The sequence below is a fragment of the Hibiscus syriacus genome, unplaced genomic scaffold (assembly GCF_006381635.1).
Source record: "Hibiscus syriacus cultivar Baekdansim isolate YM2019G1 unplaced genomic scaffold, ASM638163v2 tig00111402_pilon, whole genome shotgun sequence".
NCBI lineage: Eukaryota > Viridiplantae > Streptophyta > Magnoliopsida > Malvales > Malvaceae > Hibiscus > Hibiscus syriacus.
Genome location: NW_024063082.1, coordinates 5651659 through 5675170, shown reverse-complemented (window position 1 = coordinate 5675170; position 23512 = coordinate 5651659). Strand labels below are relative to the sequence as shown.

At 35.7% G+C, this 23512-nt stretch overlaps 1 protein-coding gene, 1 long non-coding RNA gene and 1 pseudogene across 2 annotated transcripts; 2 read left to right on the top strand and 1 right to left on the bottom strand.

Annotated features, from left to right (window-relative positions):
• The first annotated feature begins 1523 nt into the window (after nucleotides 1–1523).
• On the top strand, nucleotides 1524–19505 carry LOC120161888 (protein FORGETTER 1-like). The gene is made up of 32 exons (XM_039172100.1): nucleotides 1524–2039; nucleotides 3634–3699; nucleotides 3831–4004; nucleotides 4085–4215; nucleotides 4352–4428; nucleotides 7428–7609; nucleotides 8110–8187; nucleotides 8483–8615; nucleotides 8962–9022; nucleotides 9103–9184; nucleotides 10693–10821; nucleotides 10960–11103; nucleotides 11204–11303; nucleotides 11388–11519; nucleotides 11982–12052; nucleotides 12124–12296; nucleotides 12449–12542; nucleotides 13734–13831; nucleotides 13919–14054; nucleotides 14196–14302; nucleotides 14777–14872; nucleotides 15312–15399; nucleotides 15481–15601; nucleotides 15743–15854; nucleotides 15930–16053; nucleotides 16125–16202; nucleotides 16297–16415; nucleotides 16623–16676; nucleotides 16764–16866; nucleotides 17824–17952; nucleotides 18821–18932; nucleotides 19106–19505. The coding sequence occupies exons 1-32, from the start codon at nucleotides 1602–1604 to the stop codon at nucleotides 19135–19137; spliced, it is 3774 nt and encodes a 1257-aa protein (XP_039028031.1). The 5' UTR covers nucleotides 1524–1601; the 3' UTR covers nucleotides 19138–19505.
• Nucleotides 12551–13722, top strand: LOC120161891. The gene is made up of 3 exons (XR_005519509.1): nucleotides 12551–12797; nucleotides 13129–13136; nucleotides 13625–13722. It is a non-coding gene; the product is annotated as an uncharacterized LOC120161891 (long non-coding RNA).
• Nucleotides 19474–21371, bottom strand: LOC120161889 (annotated as a pseudogene).
• Between the last annotated feature and the right edge of the window lie 2141 nt (nucleotides 21372–23512).

Genomic DNA, 23512 nt, shown 5'->3' with positions numbered 1-23512 from the left:
TTTTTATTTGCTTGACTGATTTGGTGTTTGATGGATGTGTTATTGTGGATGATGGGAATGACTTGGGAAACGTTCGGCAGTGGCTCGGGGTCGCTTGACGGTGGCTCACGCGCGCGGGGAGAGGAGCGGTGAAGCTCACGTGCCAGGGGAACTGACGAGTCGACGACGACTGAGCTGATGTTGTCGGTGGCTGAGGTTGATATTTTAGGGTTTCAAAACCCTAGGTTCTGATGGGGCAGAAAAGGGAAACCCTAGTGTGTTGGGTTAGTTGTTGAGCCGGTTCGAGTCAGGTTTGTAGTCTGATGGGCCCGATGTTTGGATTTTTGAGTCTGCTGAGTGGGTTAGGTTGGTTGAGTGTTGAGTGGGCTGTAATTGGGTTGATATGGTGGGCCTGCAAAATAAGTGTAATTGTATGTTAATAATAATAATACTACTACTACTAATAATAATAATAATAATAAATATTTTTTTTGTAAACCCGAACAAAAACGGGTGTCTACATCAGGTTGCAGACGCTCTCTCCCCCACCATAGTTATTGTCGATCTAGCTCATTTGCTCTAATTTACCTATTTTCATGCTTTATTTTAGTTTTATTTCTATGGATTCTATTTTATCTTCTCTGTATTTGTTTTGTAAGTAATACTTTTATTATCATTCTTTCGATTATTGAAGTTTGAAAATTCTCAAAACTTCCATGATTATATATTTTCATTTAACTATATAGTTTCTCGACGTGTCCACTAACAAAACCACATTATTTATTGTCTGAATATACTATTTAAGAATCAAATTTATTTATCTTACTAACCTATAAATCATCATCATCCTAAGTTTGACACTAACATGAAAGACATGTATATAAGTCATCTTACAAAATTAGAGAAAAAATCTCTCTCGATTTCTTAAACGATTGATCATCATACTTTTTATCTTATCTACAATCCACCACACAACCAAATACAACTTTCCATCTAAATTAACAAAATGAACCCTAAAACACCATCACAATCCCATTTTTTCCATCAACACACTCATTTTATATATATTCGTGTTATTGGCTGTGTGGGTTCACCACCTTATGCCACACCATTTACTTCCACTAATAAGTGCTGTTTTATTCAAAAGAACATCTAGAACCTTAATCTTACCGGTACATCTAATATCTCATAAGTAAAACAACAACCCTTCTATTAATAAATTAATTAACGAAGCCGAATTAAATTTTGGACTACTAATTATTCTACAAAATTCGGAACTGCCAAGGTCTGGCCGGCACTGTAAACGAAGTGTAAGGCGCGCCTAAGCGCCATCTATAAGAACCCATTAAAAAAATTGGAAGCAAAACAAGGCTATAGGCAAACAAGGAGCTGAGAGGAGGATTCGTTGAGGCTTTGAAGTTGAACTTATAAGTGAAATTATAGGAAATATAAAATTAAAATTCATCAAAAAAATAATTACTTAAAACAGAAAATTCCTAGTCGGGTAAAGTGGCTGGGCTCTTCGGCTGTTGGCGCCCTAATTTCAATTTTCTCTCTCAAAACCCAAACTCTCAATCACTCTCTATCGATCGTTTCATCAACCAATTCTGGAACAAATTATCATGCCTCAACCTTCAATTCATCCACCGCAACAACCACCCCCAGCCTCCGCCGCTGGGCCAGCCGCGCCTGGTGTTCAGGTGCGCTGCGCCGGATGTCGAGTGATCCTCACTGTGGGCCCTGGAGTCACCGAATTCGTTTGTCCCACTTGCCAGCTGCCCCAAATGCTGCCTCCGGAGCTCATGACTAGGGCTCGCATTATCAATCCACCGCCTAACCAGTCATCGGCGCCTGCACATGGAATCGATCCGACCAAGATCCAACTCCCGTGCTCTAATTGCAAGGCTATCCTCAACGTGCCGTACGGGCTGGCTAGGTTTTCTTGCCCTCAATGTGGAGCCGATTTGGCTGTCGATTTGAACAAGTTGAAACAACTCTTTCCGCCTCCGCCTCCGCCTCCGCAGCCCCGTCCACCTCTTCCTCCTGAGGAAGTCAACGAGGTTTTATTCTTTCTTTTTGAATTTTAAAAAAATTGTTTTATCATGACTGTTCACTGTTGCTTATTGAATTATATAAGCTAGTTTGAGTTTGATTGCTACTTTTTCTTCTTGATTTTGGCTTGTGGAGATAGAAATCAGAAAATGCTTTCAATGCTAAATGAATTACACTTTTGAATATTTTAAAAAATGAAATGTGATTTTCTGTTTTGAACTATATGATCATACTTTTGTTTAGAACAATTATTTTAGAATTAGTATAGCAAGTGGGTTAATTCTTCGTTTTAAATTTGGTTATGATATTGCTTTTTAGTATTTACTTGTGCTTTTTTATCAAGTTGTTTTTAGGAAGCGAAATCTAACAGGAAAATCAAAAAAAGAAAAAGAAAAGGCAAAACCTTATCTAACAGGAAAATCAAAAAAAGAAAAAGAAAAGGCAAAACCTTAGTGACCTATGACTGTATTAGTCGTGTTTGTTAGTGTAATTTAGTTGTTTGAATTGATTTTTTCACTGCTATTTCCCCCCCCCTCTATGTGTGGTTATGTGCTTACAATTTATATATCTTATCAAATACTAACTTTTGCCGTGTTATAGAAAAATGTTCTAGCTATTGTAAGTTTGCGAGGTCTGAATTATAATGACCATGTTGATACTTTTGCAACAAGCTGTTAATCTGACATGTGAAAACTGAAAACATGACCAACTTATTGAAGTTTACATGAAACACACCTCTTGATTGTGAGCGATTTCATCGGCTGAATTTTCAGTTTAGAGTTAAATAAATGTTTTCTGTCAGGAATACAGTGTCTTACGAGTTCGTTTCCTGAAATATGAAAACGAAAAAAAATTCTTTGCATATATAAGTGATGAAGGTTCTAATTGTTGCTTTAATGTGAATTCATAAGCTTGAGCAATTCCATGTCATCCAAATGCCTTCTAGAAATAATGGTATCAACATTCAACTCGTACATGGATGAGTAGAGTTATCTTGGAGTCAATGAAGATAAGAGGGGATGTTGATACTCTTTTGTATCCGTTGGCTTCCATAAGATTGGGGCATATAAAAATGGAATGTTTCGAAGGAAACCAAGGGATATTCAACTCCTTTTACTTTCCCTTGCTTTAATAAAAAAAAAAATTATCCAAATAAGGGAAAGGTACTTTCTTTCCTCTGCTTTCCCTTGTTTTTGTCCAATCCAAACATAGAATAAAGCATATTGAGGGCATTTACTTATAGTAAGGCATAATAATATCGATAGGAAGGGTGTAAGTGTAACCTAGGAAGAAAGTTCCTTCATGAAAGATAAAAGAATCATGACATGTTTCAGGAAAATTAACCTGATTGAAGGGAACCACGTAGAACGAATTGGATAGAGTAGTGGATTACCATGTCTTTTCAGTGCCAAGATACCAACTTTTAGTTGGGCTACATATGGATATGTCAACCTCTTTTACCATTCCATTTCTTCAGACAAAAAGAAAACATTAGTACTTTTCCTCTTCTAGTGTTTCCTTCAGTAGGTGTTGTACTCATGAGAATATTCTTTGTTATTAATTTTGTGCTTGCTATTTCCATATGATTTATAAACTTTTCAGGTAGCAATTGAAGTGGAGCGAGAAGAAGATGAAGGTGGGCCAGTAGGAGAAACTTTCACGGACTACGTAAGTTTCATTTCAGAGGACTCCATTTCACAAGTTTTCTTTTATAGTATTTCCATCTAATTTAATTTTTTTTCATGACTTTTCATTTAAACCCTCTGGAATTGTTAACTCATATAAATTTGATGTGGCAGTGCCCTCCAAAACTATCTATTGGCCCTCCTCACCCAGATCCTGTTGTGGAGACATCTTCTTTATCTGCAGTGCAGCCACCTGAGCCCACATATGATTTAAGAATCAAGGATGACTTGGGAAGTTCAAAGGCTTTGTCATGCTTGCAGATTGAGACTTTGGTTTATGCTTGTCAGGTCTCTTTTATGACAGAAATATGGTTAACAATTTTAAACCCGTCGCGTCTGTTGTAACCTATTTTTTATATCTTTGATAGAGACATCTGCAGCACCTGCCAACTGGTGCTAGGGCAGGATTCTTTGTTGGAGATGGAGCTGGTGTTGGTAAAGGTCGAACAATTGCAGGATTAATATTGGAGAATTGGCACCATGCAAGGAGGAAAGCAATGTATGTTTTATGTTGCAACATGTGTAGGCGTGAATTTTGCTTCCATTATAGTTTTTACTGCATGCTGTATATATTGTAATTTGTTTCACGTACACTAACATATTTCTTTCTTGTTCTCTATGATGATCTTACGAAGATGGATTTCTATTGGTTCTGATTTGAAGTTCGATGCGAGAAGAGACTTGGATGATGTTGGAGCAGCATGCATTGAAGGTAAATACCTAAAATCTAGGAATATTAGAAGCTAATGCACATTACAGTTGCTCTCTTCTTGAATGAATCTTTTAAAAAGTTTGGGTGCTCATTTTGTAATAATGTGGCATAAATACGAAATGAAGGGATGGGTTTAACAAATGTAAATGCTTTCTTACTAGTGTCGATATTTTTCTTCCTTTGGAATTTAGAAAAAAATTTACATAATTTCCCCCCTTTTAGATAATCGTTAGGCTTGTGTGCATATGCTTTCTGTATCAGTATTTTTTTTAAAATTATTCTAATAACCTCTTATTTATTAATTTGATTTGCAAACTTACAAAAATGGTGGGTAATTATGATCCTGGCAAATCTATTAGAAAAGGTATATAATTTACAAAATCACAACTTTCGGCAGTCAAGTTATTTTAATGTCGTGGGTGTATGGGAAGATCTAGAACATGTGTATATCTACACTAAATGTGATTATGTGGAACTTGTTTGAAACTAAAATTATCTACTTATCTGTCTCTCTCACAACATATCAGTATGGTTATATGATATTATTATAGTCTCCAAGTGCTATTATTTTTTTACCCGTATGCTAGTTTAGGTGTTTAGTGAGAGAAGCTCCTCCTTCTCTCTAAAAATCATGTGTTTTAGATAAGTTTTTCTGTTTTTATTCCTTTTCATTTCTCTTGATGGCGAGTAAGGTGAGAGTTCCGGTTGGGAAAAACTGTCACAGTGATCATTTTCAACATTCCAGAGAGTTTTCATTACCAAGGTCTTTGGTTATTCTTCGATAAATATGGCGAGGTGGTTGATTCTTTCATCCCTAATAAAAGAAGCAAGGGAGGAAGTAGGTTTGGTTTTGTTCGTTTCACCAGACTGGAGGACGCGAGGAAGGCTATCAACTGTGTTGATAGATCTTGGATTCAAGGTAACAAAGTTAGAGTCTTCATGGCGAGATATCATCCTCGTGATGTTTTCAGGAGGAAAAAGTTCTCTGGTCCATATTCAGTCTAGGGCAACAGTGTAGTGAAGGATGTTAGTCATACGGAGGCTCCCATTGTTGGTTCTGTTGACGAGAGTAAGCTCTCAACTCTCAAAGACTACTTGGTAGGATGGTGCAGAATTTTTATTAAGTGGGTGGAGTCGTTTTCTTTTGAAGAGGCAGTCGCATCCCCGTTATCCAAGGTGAGGGAGCTCGTTGGTGTCTCTCCAGTTAAGTTTCCCGAGTTGGAGGTGGGTGCTGAAGAAGCAGGAAGATCCGTGCACTCTTCGGAGGTGCAGTCGGCCGAGAGGTGTTCTGAGAAAGAAGAAAATTTTTTCTGCTGTTTGGGGACTAGTGTTAGAGGCAGCTTCTTGTCGGGTGAGGATGTGGAGGTCAGGAACATAGGCGAGGCATTGATGATGGGTCCGAGGAGTGCCGTTGTGGGTCAGAGGATGGTTCTTTCGCAACTGGAGGGAGTGGGGGAACACGAGACATTGCTGGTGCATGTGGAGAGAGAAGTTGTGGATGTCTTTAAGGACACTTGCTTGCCCACATGTGGTTATGAGGGGAGTAAGGATTTTTTAATTAATTCTCCCATCCTGGATGGTCTCTTAGTGTCAAGGGAATTGGAAGATGTGAGCCTAAAGGATAAAGTGGATATGTTGGTTCACGCGGAGAGGGAGAAAGAAGTTGTCTTAAGGAAAAGTAGTGAGCTTGCATGTGCTTTTGTAGGCTCAAAGGATTATTTTAATGATTTCCCCATGTTGGATGGTCGGGTTGAGTCAAGGGAAGTGGAGGATGGGATACATGAGGGCTTTTCTTACAACTGCGCATACATAAATCCAAAGGGTAACACAAGGCAGTACATGACACCTAAGGTGGGTTTTGGCAACAAATATAGATCTAAACAATTTTTTCAAGGGAATTTTACAGCTCCCAAAAGAAAGTATAGGGGTTACCGAAGCAAGAGCCATCAGAGTAAGGTGCTGTGGGAGGAAGAGGTGTATGTTATTGATGGCTGATTCATATATGAATCTGATTTTCCAGCATTGGGGTAGTCTCAACAGAAGGATGCGATCAATTCCTTGCCTTTTGGGAAAGAATTGGGTTGTGAGTCTAATGGCTCAGTAGTGTATCTGATGTCGGAAGACTATGGCGGGGGAAGGAGTAGAAGTTTCAGGTAATCTGCATCATGCTTTTTGTTTGGAGCTGGAAGTTCGGATGGTCTTAGCCGACAAGACGAGTTGATGTGGTGGAAAGGCGGCTATGTGCGTGTTTTTTTGTATTCTTATCATGTGAAAGCTCCGTGGCTTTTGAGTTATAAGTTTGCTTATATGGTTTTAGTCAGTTGTCACCCTTGGATTTTATTATGGTTGTTTTGTTTGTTTGGGAGTCTTTCGGGCCACGTTTAGGTTTTTAGTTTGGCCAGTCTGTTTTTTAGGCTGTTGTTGTTGCTTTGTTGGATTAGGCTGGTTCTGGTAGGATTGTTTGAGGCTATTTTTGGTGTTTTGTTTATATTGGGGGTGGCTCCCTGGTTGTATCGTGTATTTTCTATGGTTAATAAATTTCTTAGGCACTCTTTTCCTCCTTCCGCTAATTAAGGAGCTTCTCTATAAGCTCCTTTAATCATGAAGGAGGTTTTTAACGAGGCCTTCAATTCCTATAAAAAAAAAAGTGCTATTATTTTTCCCTTTATAAATTGAGTTATCATTTTCCATCAAGTAACTATTTATGAGTTTTTCTTCTTCTGGCTGTCTGTTTGCCGGTTGCAAGTTCTTTTGGTCAAAATGCATTAGGTAGTTTGTAATTTAGGGTTGCATGAACTGATTTTGTTTATGCATTCATCATTTGGGGTGGGCATGCCATTCTTATATCAGGTACGAGCTATTGTACTGTGCAAGGACAATAAGCAATGCCAAATTAATGTTGTGTTCCAAAATGTTGTTGTGTTAAGAAAAAGAAATTGCAATGTTGGTGTACAGGTTGGATTTATGTGAGATATGTAAATATCATTTTCTTTATGCAGTTCATGCTTTGAACAAGTTGCCTTATTCAAAGCTTGATTCGAGGTCTGTTGGGATCAATCAGGGAGTTGTATTTTTGACATATAGTAGTCTCATCGCATCTTCTGAGAAAGGACGTTCTCGTCTGCAGCAGCTTGTGCAGTGGTGTGGATCAGGATTTGATGGGCTTATCATATTTGATGAGGTACACTTTCTTTTCTGAACTGTTATGAAATCTCCCTTGTTGCTTCATTAGTTTCTTTTAAAAAAATTCTTGGGTAAACTATGCGTTTAGTACCTAAGCTATCAATTTTGGTCCGTTTTAGAACCTAACTTTCAATTTTTTCAAAACCATACCTAACGTTTAGTTTTTTTTTCTTTTTAGTACCCTGCCGTTAAAAACTTAACGCGTTTAGTACCTAAACTATCAGTTTTGGTCCACTTTAGTACCTAAACTTTCAATTTTTTTTTAAACTTAACGTTAAGTTTTTAATGGGGGTACTAAAATGAAACAAAAACAAAATGTTAGGTATGGTTTTGAAAAATTTGAAAGTTTAGCTACTAAAACGGATCAAAACTGATAGTTTAGGTACTAAACGCGTAGTTTACCCAAAATTCTTTTGTCAATTGCATCATGAGATAGTGTTCTGTGGTTTCAATATATTTCTCTATTTTTATTGCTAAGGGTCAATGGCTTCATTGTAGTGCCACAAAGCCAAAAACTTGGTGCCTGAAGCTGGCAGCCAGCCAACTCGCACAGGTGAAGCAGTTCTAGAAATTCAGGTTAGTGCTTTTTTCCTTCTTCTTTTGGGGTGGTTGGGAGAGGGGTGTTTTCTACCTTTTTTTTTGTTGTAGATTATATATTTTTATCATGGTTCTTTCACATGTTAGTAAAATATGCACTAGAGGAACATCCTCCTGTAGTCTCTCCCCTTCTCTTTCTTCTTCCACCCACTTATGGAAAAAGTGTTCATGTACACTCATGCAGGACCATATGCATATGCATGAGCTTCTAACAATGGAAAATTGTCTTCCTGGAAATTCCTTAACTGTTGCTTTCCATTTGCTGAAACTACAGGCTCGACTTCCTGAAGCACGGGTTATTTATTGCTCTGCAACTGGTGCATCTGAACCACGCAATATGGGGTATATGATCAGGCTTGGTCTTTGGGGAGCTGGAACATGTTTCCCTGATTTCCAGAATTTTTTAGGTTTAATCTTTATACCTTCCGGTGACAATTTTTTCCCTCTTTCATTTTTTTACCTTTTCATCTTGCATTTATATATGTCGTACAACCAAGAAAATTAATATAATTAAGGTTGTGGCATGTCAGAAAGAATATTATTGAGGGTGATGGTGAGGAATAAAGTAAAATGATGACTAGGGAAGGTGATTTATCCTTTATTCTAAGCCTTATTTCCTTAGTCATTGTAAATCTCTAGTTATCTCCAAACCTGGGTTGGTGATTTTTCACATCATATCTGCCTGCCTTTAGATGTCTCCCACTGGTTAGAATTTTCTCTGAACTTTTTTTTGTAAAATGAATATTTTCACAGTTGCTTTAGAGAAAGGAGGCGTTGGGGCATTGGAACTTGTTGCAATGGAAATGAAAGCAAGGTAAAAATAGTTGGAATATCTCTGTAAAATAGTTGCTAGATATATTCTTGTTTCATACGCAATCTTCTTTCAAATTTCAGGGGAATGTATGTATGTCGCACCCTGAGTTATAAGGGAGCCGAGTTTGAGGTTATTGAAGCACCATTAGAAGCTGAAATGGAGGTATGCAAGTGTTTTTTCTATTTGCTTCCTAATGAAATTATTTTTTATTATACCACCTCTTTCCAAATTAGTATGCCATAGATGGTTAAATTGATATTCATTTAATATGATTATAATTTATATCACGTCGAAATTTTCTGAAAATATCTGTGACAAGTTATATTGTATGTTTAGTCTCTATAATTTGCTCTGATTGGGTTCTGCTTTTGACATGTGTAGCCAAGGACATAAAATAACATATAGATATGAGACTAAAAGAAATGAAACAAGGACCAAAATAGTGAATATTGTACCAGTGGGCATACCGTTTTTATCTAGGACTGGTGGTACATAACGATACCAGTATGTTTCGGGGTACCTTTTCAGATTTGTTTTTATTTTCTAAATATAAACATAAAATGATTCTGTGTATACAATTGAACAAAATTAAAGCTCACGTTTAACATTGCGCATTTGATGAAAGTTTGTGTGTAGTTTTGATATTTATCCCAATTAGTATTAATTAAATCAATAACTTAATTAAATGTAACTGCGCAAAAAATAAAAATAGTTAAGACAAAAATAATTAAAACTTCTTTCCAAATATTAAAATCTTTACCAAGCTATACAGGCTGATGCGCTCCAATATTGACTGAAATAGGCTGAAACACACTGAAATGGTTAAACGTCCCAAAATTTTAACTTGAATGGTACTTGAATTATTTGGTATTAGTTTAAGACTGATATGGTCCGGTACGGTATTGACTTCTACGACAAGTACCCATCAAAGAGACCAGGTATATCCATGATTAAAGAATTCCAACTCGTTTGACACCCATTATGCAAGATGGTCACCTGGGATATTTGGATTCACTCAAGAGAGTGCATAAAGAACAGCTTTTTGATATTTTCCTTTAAGTTAAACTTATGTAGAATATCAAAAACAAAAAAAAAATTCTGGCACCCGTCCAGTCATCATCTTTCTTTAAACCACCTGTCCAGTCATCATCTTTCTTTAAACAGCTTTCTTGCAAATCTATCTCTCCCCTCTTCTTTGAAGATAAAACTTACCCTGGTTCACCCATGATTCTGCTCGAGGATAGAATGATGTGATTGAGTCGTACCACAAATTTTTATTTTTGAAAAAAAGACGTTGAACTTGACTCAACTTGCTTAATGTAGTTTTCAACATCCAATGTCAATTTCTTTCTTTGAAAAGATTCACATAAGGGCCACATCATAAGTATTGATAGTAAAAGACTAACAATGTTTATGAGCAACATCAAAAGTACTGGTTCTAATTTTATATGGTCTAAATATTTTTGCTTACTTGTTTTTTTCTGCTTTGTGAGCTAGTATTGTTGTAATTGGTTGTAGTAAAGCTGCAAATGCCATCAACTATAATCTCATACCTATTTGGTACTAGATTTTTAATCTTTATTTTTCATTTAGCGTCTGACAAGAAGTGGGTGGGAATGGGCAAAAAATTGACGGATGGTCTTAGTTTCTGATCATTTATTTTTTCATAGGCAATGTATAAAAAGGCAGCGGAGCTTTGGGCAGAGCTTCGAGTGGAATTGCTGTCAGCAAGTGCTTTTCATAGTAATGATAAACCTAACCCCAGTCAGTTGTGGAGAATGTATTGGTCAAGCCATCAGGTATAAGAATTTTCTGGGTTTTTGTGTTCATGCCGAGCGTTTTCTCCTTTTATCTATTCTTTTTCAGTTGTGACATGTCATATTTATTCATTTTTTTTCATTCATATGGTTGCAATTGTTCTCCATTTGGTGTTGTAGCGTTTTTTTAGACACCTGTGTATGTCAGCTAAGGTGCCTGCTACGGTGAGGCTTGCTAAGCAAGCACTAATGGAAGATAAGTGTGTGGTTATAGGCCTACAGAGTACTGGGGAGGCACGGACTGAAGAAGCTTTGACAAAATATGTATGTATTCTGCTTGTTTCTAATTAATGATCTATGTTTTTATTTGTTCTTTCTGTTTCTGTGTGCTTTTCTAAATTATTCATCTCCCCCATGAAAATAGGGTCTTGAACTTGATGATTTTGTTTCGGGACCCCGAGAATTGTTGCTGAAATTTGTTGAAGAAAACTATCCCTTACCTGAAAAGCCTGAACCTCTCCAAGGTATGACGTGTCTGTGTTTCTAGACTGGCTTGTTTCACTCTAGTTGCTGATTCAATTATTGATTATTTGCTAATATTCTATTAGGAGATGAAAGTGTAAAGGAACTTCAACAGAAGAGGCACTCTGCAACACCTGGTGTCTCCCTAAATGGAAGAGTTAGGAAAGTTGCAAAATGGAAACCTGCTAGCGATAGTGAAAGCGATGAAGAATCTGATAGTAAGTTTTTCTGTTCCGAAATAAACTGAATGGTATTGGGTCTGCAATTTAGGGACCTTATGTTGTAAATAGCAAACACCTCTACTAGACTGAAGGAGAAAATAGCAAGTGAAGAAAATCTACCGATTTATGTTTAATTTTTTTTTATATATATTTGCTTGCAATTTAGATCTCTCTTCACTTTTTAATTATTACTTCCAATTTCACTTCCAGTTGCTCTCACAGTACCGATCATTTAATGTTCTTTAGAGCACAACTTGAATGCACTTTTTCTTTTGAAATTATAATGTGATTTGTAGTTGTGATTTCTTTACTTGTATGGCTACTACATCGGAAAGTGTTCCTCTACTTGTTGTTCAGTCAAATTTTGTCCAAACTGTATAGTTAAATATTTTACCCCAATATTATGAAAAAACTGTTACTTAGGTGTCTTGATAACTAAGTTTTTACTTCATCATGCAGCTGATTCTGGGCCCGAGTCTACTGAATCCGATGATGAGTTTCATATGTGTGAGATATGCAGTAGTGAAGAGGTAATTTCTTTTTTCTTGATTATGCTTTGAGTATCCGCAATTCTTCACGTGTTGTGCTATCATTAATCCAGGAGAGGAAGAAATTGCTCCAGTGTTCCTGTTGTGGGAAACTTGTGCATCCTGCTTGTTTAGTTCCACCTATTTCAGATTTAGTCCCTGAAAAGTGGTCGTGTTATTCATGCAAGGAGAAAACAGATGAATACATGCAAGCAAGGCGTGCCTATATAGAAGAACTTTTAAAGAGGTTATTGTATTTTGGATGTTGTTTCTTTCTTCTTAAATAGTTTTCTTTTATTCTCCTTTTTATTATCTCAAAGTAGTGTGGGTGAGGGGTATTGTGTTGTTTGCGGTTTCTTTAGAGATGAATTAACAAATTTCCTGTAAACTTTAGCTCAGGTATGAACAAGCATTGCAGCGCAAGTCAAAAATTTTGGATATAATTCGCTCTTTAGATCTTCCAAACAATCCCTTGGATGACATTATTGATCAGGTTGGTCGCATTTCTTGTTCTCTTCTCAAAAGTCTACAATGATGTTTAAGATATGCTGATAATTTGTATTATTTTGGGTGGTCTTTTGAGAATTGTAGTTAACATTGCTCATCGTTTGCTATATGAGATGAAACTTCAAAACCAAGACATAGCCTCCTTTCTTGCAAGATTTATGGTTTTGCTTCCTAAATACTTTTAACATTTTCTGTTAGCTTTATTTTTTACTCGTACTTTCTCTTTGCAAAGAAATGTCCTGTTTTGCTTAACGTGTCAGTTTTATGTTATGGAGTCCTTTGGTGAAACAATTCATGACATGAATCAGTGACATGAGTCGGCCTTTACTCGTGTTATGTATATTGTTGTAACCTTTAGGTGCTCAGAAATTTTCATGATAAGTTCTAGTTCTTGGAGGATGGTTAGTGAATTAGGGACTTTTACTACTGTGCATTCTGTATCAAGCAATGGTGCTAGTTTTTGTATGGTTGGCCTGGACCCCAATAGAGTACAGTGATTACAAGTTTGAGGGAATGTCCTGTTAAAAATGTCCTATCTAGAAATTATTGGGGTTCATGTAGCAGTCATGCAGCTCAGTGGGTAATGCTACACATTAAAGTTGCATACCTGTTTTTCTTTCCCAAGATGGTGAATGAATGCTGTTTATTTGTAGTTATCTCATGACAACCAGTTTTGATCTCTTTGGTTTGCAACTTAAAGTTTGGTGATGCATTAGCAATTATTGTTACCTTCCAAAGAAAATCGACTAAAGGCAGAGGTATATATGGCCAAAAGGTACTAGTGTTGCCAAATTTCTGAAGTTCTATTTGATTTTGGCCCCTTTAATGCAATGTATTTAGGAGCCTTATTGCCAACCTTTTAATTTGTTAGAGATTGATCCCCTTTTTTTTTCTGTTTTCTTCTTTCTATTGGTTCTGGATGATTTTTCAGTTTTGGTTCCAATGCATGCTTAATTTATACTCAATTTGACTTATTTCATTAAGAGCGATTGGTCCACCTATCTTTATCCTTGTTAAAAACAAACTAGGAATTAACCAAATCCATTTGTTCCATCCTTCTCTGGTTAGCTGCTTTTGCATGTTATTATTATTCTGGTTGTCATCAACAGAACTTATTGCATCTACACTTTTTCCCTGAAATTTGTTCTTTTTAACTATGTGTTCAATGAGCTTGCAGCTTGGAGGTCCTGATAAAGTTGCAGAAATGACAGGGAGGCGAGGCATGCTTGTAAGGGCTTCTAGCGGGAAAGGTGTGACTTACCAGGCACGAAACACGTGAGTTTAGTATTTCTTTATTTCTCAACTTTTGTTCACCTTATACTGAAGGTTATCTAAGGTGGCATTTCTCCCATGGATTTTTAGAAAGGAAGTTACAATGGAAATGGTCAATATGCATGAAAAGCAGCTCTTTATGGATTGTAAGAAGTTTGTTGCCATCATATCTGAGGCTGGATCAGCTGGTGTATCGTTGCAGGCAGATAGAAGAGCAGTGAATCAGGTATTTCTTATATAAAAAATTCTCACTTTATTTTTCATACCATACTGCACTTTATTTGTAGATTAGAATGGTCTTTTTTGAGTATGTACAATTTGGTTTGGTCTCCTTGTTCTCTTGCCACTAAGTGACACATTTCTGCAGAAAAGAAGGGTTCATTTAACATTGGAACTTCCTTGGAGTGCTGACCGAGCAATTCAACAGTTTGGAAGAACTCATCGTTCCAATCAAGCTTCTGCACCCGAATACAGGTGGGCTAGGAATTTTTTGCCTTTATCTTTGTTGAATGTGAAAAGTAGTCTATAATAGTATCAACTTGTTTGTTTTGACTTTCACATTATATACTAATTCTTTCATCTCTTAATTTGTATATCCAAATTTACTCAGTATCATCTTTTTCATAATGACTTGTGTGTGCAATCTAGAATCACATCAATAAATTGAGGCATGTGAAATGATATCAAGAAATTGGAATGTAAATATGTAAAAGATGAATGGCCATGGAATCCGGTTTAATTATGCCTCCACTCTCTGTACTCTTCAAACTTTTTCCCTTTGCTTTTAATTCCATGAATTGATCTGTTGGATTATTCTTTGATGACATTCTTTCTTCTCATTCATCGAGCAATGCAGATATTAAATTCTGTCAGCTTGACAAATCAAAAGGCATATATTTTAGTTATTTGTTGTTTTACTAGTTTTGCTTGTTCTAATTTGCTCTGCAGGCTACTTTTTACCAATCTTGGTGGAGAACGGCGTTTTGCATCAATTGTTGCCAAGAGGCTAGAATCTCTTGGAGCCTTGACACAAGGAGATCGCAGGTGAGTTCAATTTTCTTTTCTTTTCTTTTTTGCAAATGTGTTCTTTGAGAAAAATTTCATCAAAATAACTTAAGCCATGGGCATAGATGATCAGTGGTTTGGCTTCCCCCACAGTCCCTGTTAATTGTTAAGGTTCATTATTGGTCGTAAACATTTTATAATTAAAAAATTTTCATACAAGTTTTAAAAATAAGCTACTTAAACGCATTAAAAATATCTAACCATTGAAAGTTTTCATTCAGTGCTTTATCAACATGCAATTTTTTTATTAAAAAAAATGTTATTTCTGCACTATGGTATGAGGTTCATTATATCATTCTATAACCTAAATATCTCTGCTGGCTTCAGCCTTTGGTCTTTAGGATATGAAAGGCAGGTTAACTTTTATAATATTTTGGTCTCCTTGGTTTTTTCTTATGATATGACTGGTGATTTGCAGGGTTGGGCCATCTTTGAGTGCTTACAACTATGATAGTTCTAATGGTAAAAAGGCATTGGTGGTTATGTATAGAGGGATTATGGAGCAGGTCCTTGTAATTTTTTTTTCAGTAATATTACCTTTACAAAGAAAAATAATGAGGGGGAATAACTATAGTTGTGGTTTCCAGGATAATCTGCCTGTTGTACCTCCTGGATGTTCATCAGAAAAACCAGAAACAATTCAAGATTTTATCACGAAGGCAAAGGCTGCTCTTATTTCTGTCGGAATTGTTAGGGATACAGTTCTTGGTAATAATCTTTTTGCATCTAAAATGAGTAAAACATTTGTTAATCATTTATCAAACTTTCTTTTGCCCTCTGGAAAATATACCATCAATCATCGACTTCATATGTGTTATTTATTCATTTTTTACCATTTCTTTGCTATAGGTAACGGGAAGGATAATGGAAAATTCTCTAGCCGAATAGTTGATTCAGACATGCATGATGTTGGTCGTTTCCTAAATCGTCTGTTAGGATTGCCACCTGATATTCAGAATAGGTATCTTGTTGGCTAATACACACTGTTGTTGTTAGGTTGCATTTAGTATGCTGAATACAAGCAAGTGAAATGCAGGCTATTCGAGTTGTTCATAAGTATCTTGGATGTCCTGATTCAGAATGCAAGAATTGAAGGAAATCTTGATTCCGGAATTGTTGACATGAAAGCTAACATCATTGATTTACAAGGAAAACCAGAGGTTAATTTTTTGCCCGATTTAGTGATTTACTTGATGTAATTAAATTTAGCTAACTATTTGTCTTCCAACAGACTGTCCATGTTGATCCGATGTCTGGGGCATCAACGGTGCTGTTCACTTTCACTTTGGATCGTGGAATCACATGGGAGGTACTTTTTTTCTTTCTTGCTCTTGATTCATGACTAGCTTATTTCATTTTGACAAGTATAATGCTCACAGCACTGTGATTGAATTGTGTGGTAGGCTGCAAGTACCATGCTCGATGAGAAGAAGAAGGATGGACTTGGTTCATCCAGTGATGGATTCTATGAATCTAAAAGGGAATGGTTAGGAAGACGTCATTTTGTTCTAGCATTTGAGAGGTATTTGTTTCCTTCTTGCAAGACTCACTCGTGTAGCATATAAGGTTATGATTATTAATAACAAAAGTCATAGGGGTAATTTGCAGATATTTAAAAATAGTATATTCATTCTTCACTAGATGGTTCTTTTAATTGTAGTATGTAAACATTGATTGAACTTCCCCACTTCATTTACTGTTATATTTTCCTTACCTAATTCTGTTTCAGTTCTGCTTCTGGAATGTTAAAGATAGTCCGTCCAGCTGTTGGAGAGTCAGTAAGGTATTATTTCAAGCTAAATCAAAACTTTCTCAAATCAAACTTTGTACTAGAATCTGTGTGCTTAACCATTTGACTTCAACTTTCCAGGGAAATGTCTTTGGCAGAACTGAAAAACAAATACAGAAGAATTTCATTTCTAGAGAAAGCTCGTCGTGGATGGGAAGATGAATATGAAGTTTCATCTAAACAGGTACACTTAAGCATTATCTTAATTACAATAAGAAAAGAAATTAATGCGGTTAAAATATCTGCTATGAACCTAGATTGGATAAGGTGAACAGATCTCCAGCACATAAGGGATACGGCTGGAGGTTTTTTCATTTGGTCTTCTAAAGGTGGAATATACAGTTTCGGCTACAAAGAAAAAGGAATCCACAATGAGGACAAGAATCCTGACAACCATCATTAAAATCAATATTTTAAAACCCAAAGACACAATAAACCAATTTCACCTTTCTCTGCTGAGAGCTACTTGGAAGTTCCTCTTTGCAATTTTTTTCTTTCATGTTTTAACTTTTAAAATTATTCTCTGGCTTGTTTAAAGTTTTATAAGCACTGGAACATGTTATATCCCGTGCATTGCTAACTTCTGAAAACAGATCGAGATAATTTGGGCTCTACTTTGGATAGGGCATTTGACCTCTTATTTTTTACACTACAGGGCTGATTAATTGAACCTCCTTTTCGTGTTAAAAGAAATTAATGATAAGAAATGTGAAAATTTGATTGTATGTTAATGAAAATTATCAATGTTTACATTATATTAAATATTTTGTAAAATAAATACAAAAAGAGAGACGAACGTAGGATTTTATGCTAACATTATCATATCCTTGCCTGTATTCTTAGTATGCCAATGCTTCCAAGATTCTCTTTTGAAGGGTAGAGCGTTTTGCTTAGAATACCTAATATCATTTTCCTTCTTTCCTTCATGGATATAATATATTAGATCTCCATCTTTATCAACAGACCTGTTCTTTTAGTTATATGAGTAATTTTTTGATACACAGGTTGTGTAAAAAAACAACCCTGCCTATTAAACCCTAAAATCTTTAAATCATAAACCCAAAACCCTAAATAAGACACGTTAAACCCAGTTTTGCTGACATCATGATTTTCACTTGGGTTATTATTTCTTTTTGTGCAGTGCATGCATGGCCCCAATTGTAAGCTTGGCAAATTCTGTACAGTTGGCAGAAGAATCCAGGAAGTAAATGTTTTGGGTGGTCTCATTCTTCCGGTTTGGGGCACGATTGAGAAGGCCCTATCTAAGCAGGTAACTTTATGTGTGGTCTGCTCCTCAGTAATAATTCATTGTCAGTTGTATAATCTGTAGTACCAAAGTGTTTATGAGGAACCTTCTTCTCCAAACCAAGTTCATTTGTAGCATCTGAATTTGTGTCTTTTTTTATGACAATTGACATGATGTAAAAGGTATATTATTCTGACTATCAAATAACATTTGAACGTGAAAATATGTGCTTCACCATCTGTGTTTCTTGGCATTGCATTGCATTGCTGGGATAACATTCTATCATTGCTTGCAAAGATAATTTAGTTGTGTACCTTAATGCTGGTTTCGGGCTGCTATAATGCACAAATCTATTCTTCAAGTCATTGGTAATCAATGATATTTGTCGAGGGCCCAGGGGTTGTTGCTTAATCATTTGAACCTATGGCAATGGGCTTTTGTATTCGGAATATTTTAGTTGTAAATTTCTATGAATGGGAGAGAGTAAGATATGCGGTATTTCTAATCCTTGCTCATACTTTTGCAGGTTGCTCTTCTCTATCTAAATTTAGAATTTTGACCGTCTCCTTTAGTTTTATTACAAGCTTTCACTGTATTTTGTTTAGTGTAGACTGATATCTTTCGAATGTTGTCCTACCATAAGCCTTTTTTCTTGTAATCGTCTGCTCAACAAAGAGTATGAAACTGCTAGATAAATATTTTCCCCCAGCACTGCTCAAATGATGGCCTTCCATCAGGTTGATGTCAATTCAGACTTCTCAAAGTTTATGTACTTTCACCTTTTTTTTCGACCCTTCTTTTTCTCTGTCTGAGTTGAAAGCTTTATGATGGTCAATTATTTATCATTATATTACTTACTTTCATGAGCTAAAACTTATCATTATCATTTCAGGCCCGTCTCAGCCATAGGCGACTACGTGTTGTACGGCTAGAAACCACTGCTGATGGCCAGCGAATTGTTGGCCTTCTTGTTCCAAATGCAGCAGTCGAAACTGTACTACAAGGTTCTTTCTCAATTTTACCTTAAGAACTATGCAAAGTAAACAAAAGATCGTGCAGACAACTAGAAAGTAAATGTTTTAACGGTGATCATTGCATTTTTAAGTGAAGAGATCAAAGGGCTTTAATTAATGATATGCATATACCATACTGAGATTTGTGAACTCTCTGGATGCAGATTTGACATGGGTTCAAGATATTGAAGATTAAGAGCTAGTAGCGGCCATTCTCCAGCGGCCATTCTTCTTGTAAGTGTGAGCTTTGTGACAGCTTTTTGAAGCACGAAGTGAACATAGTCAAAGAGACAGAGAAATCAATAGTATCCTATGCTAAGCTTCATGGTGGAAGAAGAAAAGATTTGCCATGCACCATTATTTGGGATCGTGCACCCTTATTCATACTGATTGTTTTTTTGCTATAATTTTGTATATTTACATTTTTCACGAAGGGCAAACAGACTAAATAGGTCCCTAGGTTGTGTATTCATTGTACCAAAACCTGAAATAACATGATAACTAATTTGTAACTAAATACTTATTGAAGTTATAGCTGCAATAGATAATTCATTTTTAGTTCAATTCTTATTATTTGTCCAGAAAAAAACACACACGGTAAACACATTGATACAACAAACAGTACAAGACACAGTACAATCTCATCAGCCACAATTCTCTGAGCAAACCACATTATTGTCTCTGTAGCAATTGCAGCAGAAGATTACCATTAAATTATGCGCAGACAAATGGAGCATCAACATGATGCTCGCTGCAGTAAAGTCCAGCGCGCTGAGTGAAACCCTGTCTTTTAAGCAACTGCCTGGCCTTAAGAACAAGCTCTTGATTAGTAACGCTGGCATCCGAATCAGCAATTATGGTTTGAATGGCATTGCTGAGTGCTCCATAAACTTGGCTTGCATTTCCTGATGGACTGGCATCTGCTGAAGTTTGGTCGGTCTGGCACCCGCTGATAAGAATTCCACTGTCGGGAAGTGAGTGCTTGGATGCTCCTGCATATGCCTCTTGCTTTCTACTCACTTCGGTCTTGAGTGCCAGTTTTACGTACCCTTTGTCGTCATCCAGCTTTTGCTTAAGAACTGTAGTGCCAGACCCCCAACCTTCCCCATGAACCAACCATCCTTGCCATCATCGTTACCCTGTAGTTTGGTCATAATGATCTTCATAAACTTCTTAACTTTGGGGCTAGCATCTTCCCCGAATACATCGAAAAGGGTTGGTCTCAACTTCCCAACATCAATGTCATCTTTCCCAGTTTTCTGCTTGAGCATTTCAATTAGAGTTGAGAGCGGCAGAGATCTGCTTTTCACATAGCCATCGTCATAGTCTTCCACCTCTACCTCATCGTGGTGGTGGGGGAGAAATTTCGAGGGGACATGAATTCCACGAGACTCAAAGGCACCTTTCAAGGTTTGGTGCAAGAAGTTCTTGAAGCCAGATCCCGATGCTGAATCTGCATCCTTGGTGCTCACCCCAATTTGCTCTTTGGTCTCATCAATCAACCCCCCACTATGGCAAGAATCCGATACGATTGTTATGCGGCAACCTTCTGGGACTTTATCCACCAAGTCTCTGAAATCATCATCTGTGCACAACCAAACACCACCATTGACTTTTAAAAAACACCCAACAACACCACAAACAAACCGTGCAAAAAATTATCGATCTAACACCAATCGAATCAGTATACAAGCCATCCATTCATTTAACAAAATTCCAGAATTCAAATCCTATGATCCAAGCATTTATATTTCTTAAGCAGTGCAATGGGAAATTACAGTGTGTAGTTGTCGATAAGACTAAAATCCATGAACAATTACAATTCAGAACGCGATAATACAGTAGAATTGAATGCCTCAGTCTAGCAAAGAGATCCTAGACTAGAACAGAACCAAATCTGATAATGAGGTGCACAGATCCACAATCTAGAACTTATATAGCAAAGAAACAAAAAGTGTGAGGAAGAAAGAAGAACCGGTGATGAGATTCATATCGCAGGGGACGATGCACTCATCGTAGCCAGTATCATCCTCGTCCCCAGTCTCAGCAGGAAGCCTGGTCCCATGCCCACTGTAGTGCACAAACAGAAAATCCCCAGGCTCAGCCGAACTCACGAGTTCGTTCAAAGCACGTCTGATGTTCTTCCCCGTGGGCGATCATCGGTGTCTATAAACACCTTTATGTCCTCATCGGAGAATCCGTACCGTTGTATGAGGCAATTGTACATTCTCTTCACATCGTTTATGCAGCCTTTCAGCTCCGCCTTTGTGCCTGGATAGTTGATTCCATTCAACACTGCTTTCTTCGCCATCGAATCAAAACTAATTTTTTTGCAGAATTCTGGTTGATTTGGTTTTGATAAAAAAAAATAGCTGGAGTCCAAAATGATGGAAAAACTATTGTCTTTTGTAGGTGGAAGCTGATTGACTATTGGCTGGCTACACTGAATTATCTCACTGTTTCTATCATATGTAAAGTATAACACAAGTCACTAACCTATACCCAAATGATATTGTGACCACTGAAATTTTAAAATTTATAAAATAAATATTAAATTTATTAAACTATTAAAAAATTATCATTAAATGTTATAATAAGAATAAAAGATTGATAAATTTTAAGACTATTTTATAATAATTTTATAAAATTTAATGATTAGTAGTAAAAAAAAGTGCTATTCTCTCACGAAGTCATGGTTTAGTAAATTTAGTGACTATATTAAAATTTTTGAAAGTTCATTGATGAAAATGATTATATCGTCATAATATAATAACCTTTAATATATTTTATCCTTTTATCATTTGTAAATTTATTTATTTATTAAAACCCTTCTTCTTTTTTAATTGTCCATTCTCTTTCTAACTGGCATATGCACACAACTGCACATGATCTTATATGACTTAATTTTTTAAATTTATTAAAGATAATATATTTTATTAATTAAATGAAGGTGGGTATAAAACTATTACTCTTTACTGTTTACATAATTTTAATTCATGTTGTTTGTATTTATCTTAAATCAAAATTATATTTTTATATATGATCTATTAATATTAGAACACTTAAATTTTCAAAAAAAAAATTAAAACACAGTTAAAATATAAAATATAATCTCTTTTATCTATTAAATTGATCTTTTATTTTATTGAATAATTTTATATTTAAAATGATAAAATTGGTAAAGTAAAAAATTATTTTATTTAAGGAAATTCAATGTTTTTTAAATAATATTTTTTGGTATAACTATCAACATCCTATTTATTAATAGACTAATCTGGATCGGGTACTGTTGAGACAAAGGAAACCCTCCCACCCTAGTTTCCTACATTTACAAATGTCAGAATTCAAATTTCTGACCTAATTTAAAAAATCTAATACATCATCCTATTAGACCACCTGGTTATTGGTAATGTATTTTAAATAATTGATACAATTTAAAAATGTTTCAAAAACTATAAAATAAAGCTAAGCAACCTATGTTGAAATATTAGTTAATTGGATGAACTAAGTTGTTGTATGATAATTTCCAAAATTAAATGTAAACTCTAAATCACACCAATGCATGAACCATTACCAATCTCATATCATATACAAACACATATCATCTTATAAATCATGTCATACAATTCATATTACAAAAGCATATACTTCACAGGTAATATATTTATTGTTATTTCTTTATGTTGAATTATGTTTCGACGCAAAATCCCAACACTTTATTTAGCCCATGTACACTTCTGAGAACTAAAGACATGTGAGTACATAGAGGTTGTGCACTATGCTGTCACCACAGCTCATATAATTCCCACTAGGGGCACTGAAATTTGTCTCGAATGACTACTATGTGTCGAATAACCAAAAGACCACTGATAATCCCTCGACTCTTGGCATGCCAACTATACCTCTAGCTCTCATATTACATAACATGGGCATTATCATTTATTCTTATCGCATATTCACATAGTTACACAAATCATCACTTAATCGTATAATATTTCACATGTAGTCACATGGGTCATATAACATTTTCATGTGCTCACTTAAATCATTGTATCATAACACATATCACATAGCTTTACCTCTAATCTCATAAAATGTCAACCATGTATATCCATACACACATGTAATCACCTACCTTATATCATATAATTTATTCTTTATTATCTTATGATCGCCTTTCAATTCATATAATTTAAGCAGATACTCTTATATTAATACAATATAACTTATGTTATCGATTTTTCATAATCATCAATAACCTATAAAGTTCATACTATTTCCATATATTTACTTAATTCAGCTTCAAATATTTTATTACCTAAACATATATTCACATGTGATTTCCTATCTAATTATTATACAACTATTATTAAATGCTAGTATAATAACTTATGCTAGTATAATAACTTATGCCAGTATTTCTTAGTTTACATCTGATTCTCATTTTAATATCACACACACACACACACACACATATATATATATATATATATATACCAATGCTACTTAACTTATCTAAGTCTTCATTTAATCACATAAGTCCATCATATTAATTCACATTAATTCTAACT

Excerpts from the sequence above, each read along its gene's own strand:
- LOC120161888 (XM_039172100.1), top strand. The coding sequence starts at position 1,602 with ATGCCTCAACCTTCAATTCATCCACCGCAACAACCACCCCCAGCCTCC. Across the intron at positions 14,055-14,195 it reads ATAGAAGAGCAGTGAATCAG|AAAAGAAGGGTTCATTTAAC; the intron begins GTATTTCTTATA and ends ACATTTCTGCAG. Across the intron at positions 14,873-15,311 it reads TTGACACAAGGAGATCGCAG|GGTTGGGCCATCTTTGAGTG; the intron begins GTGAGTTCAATT and ends GGTGATTTGCAG.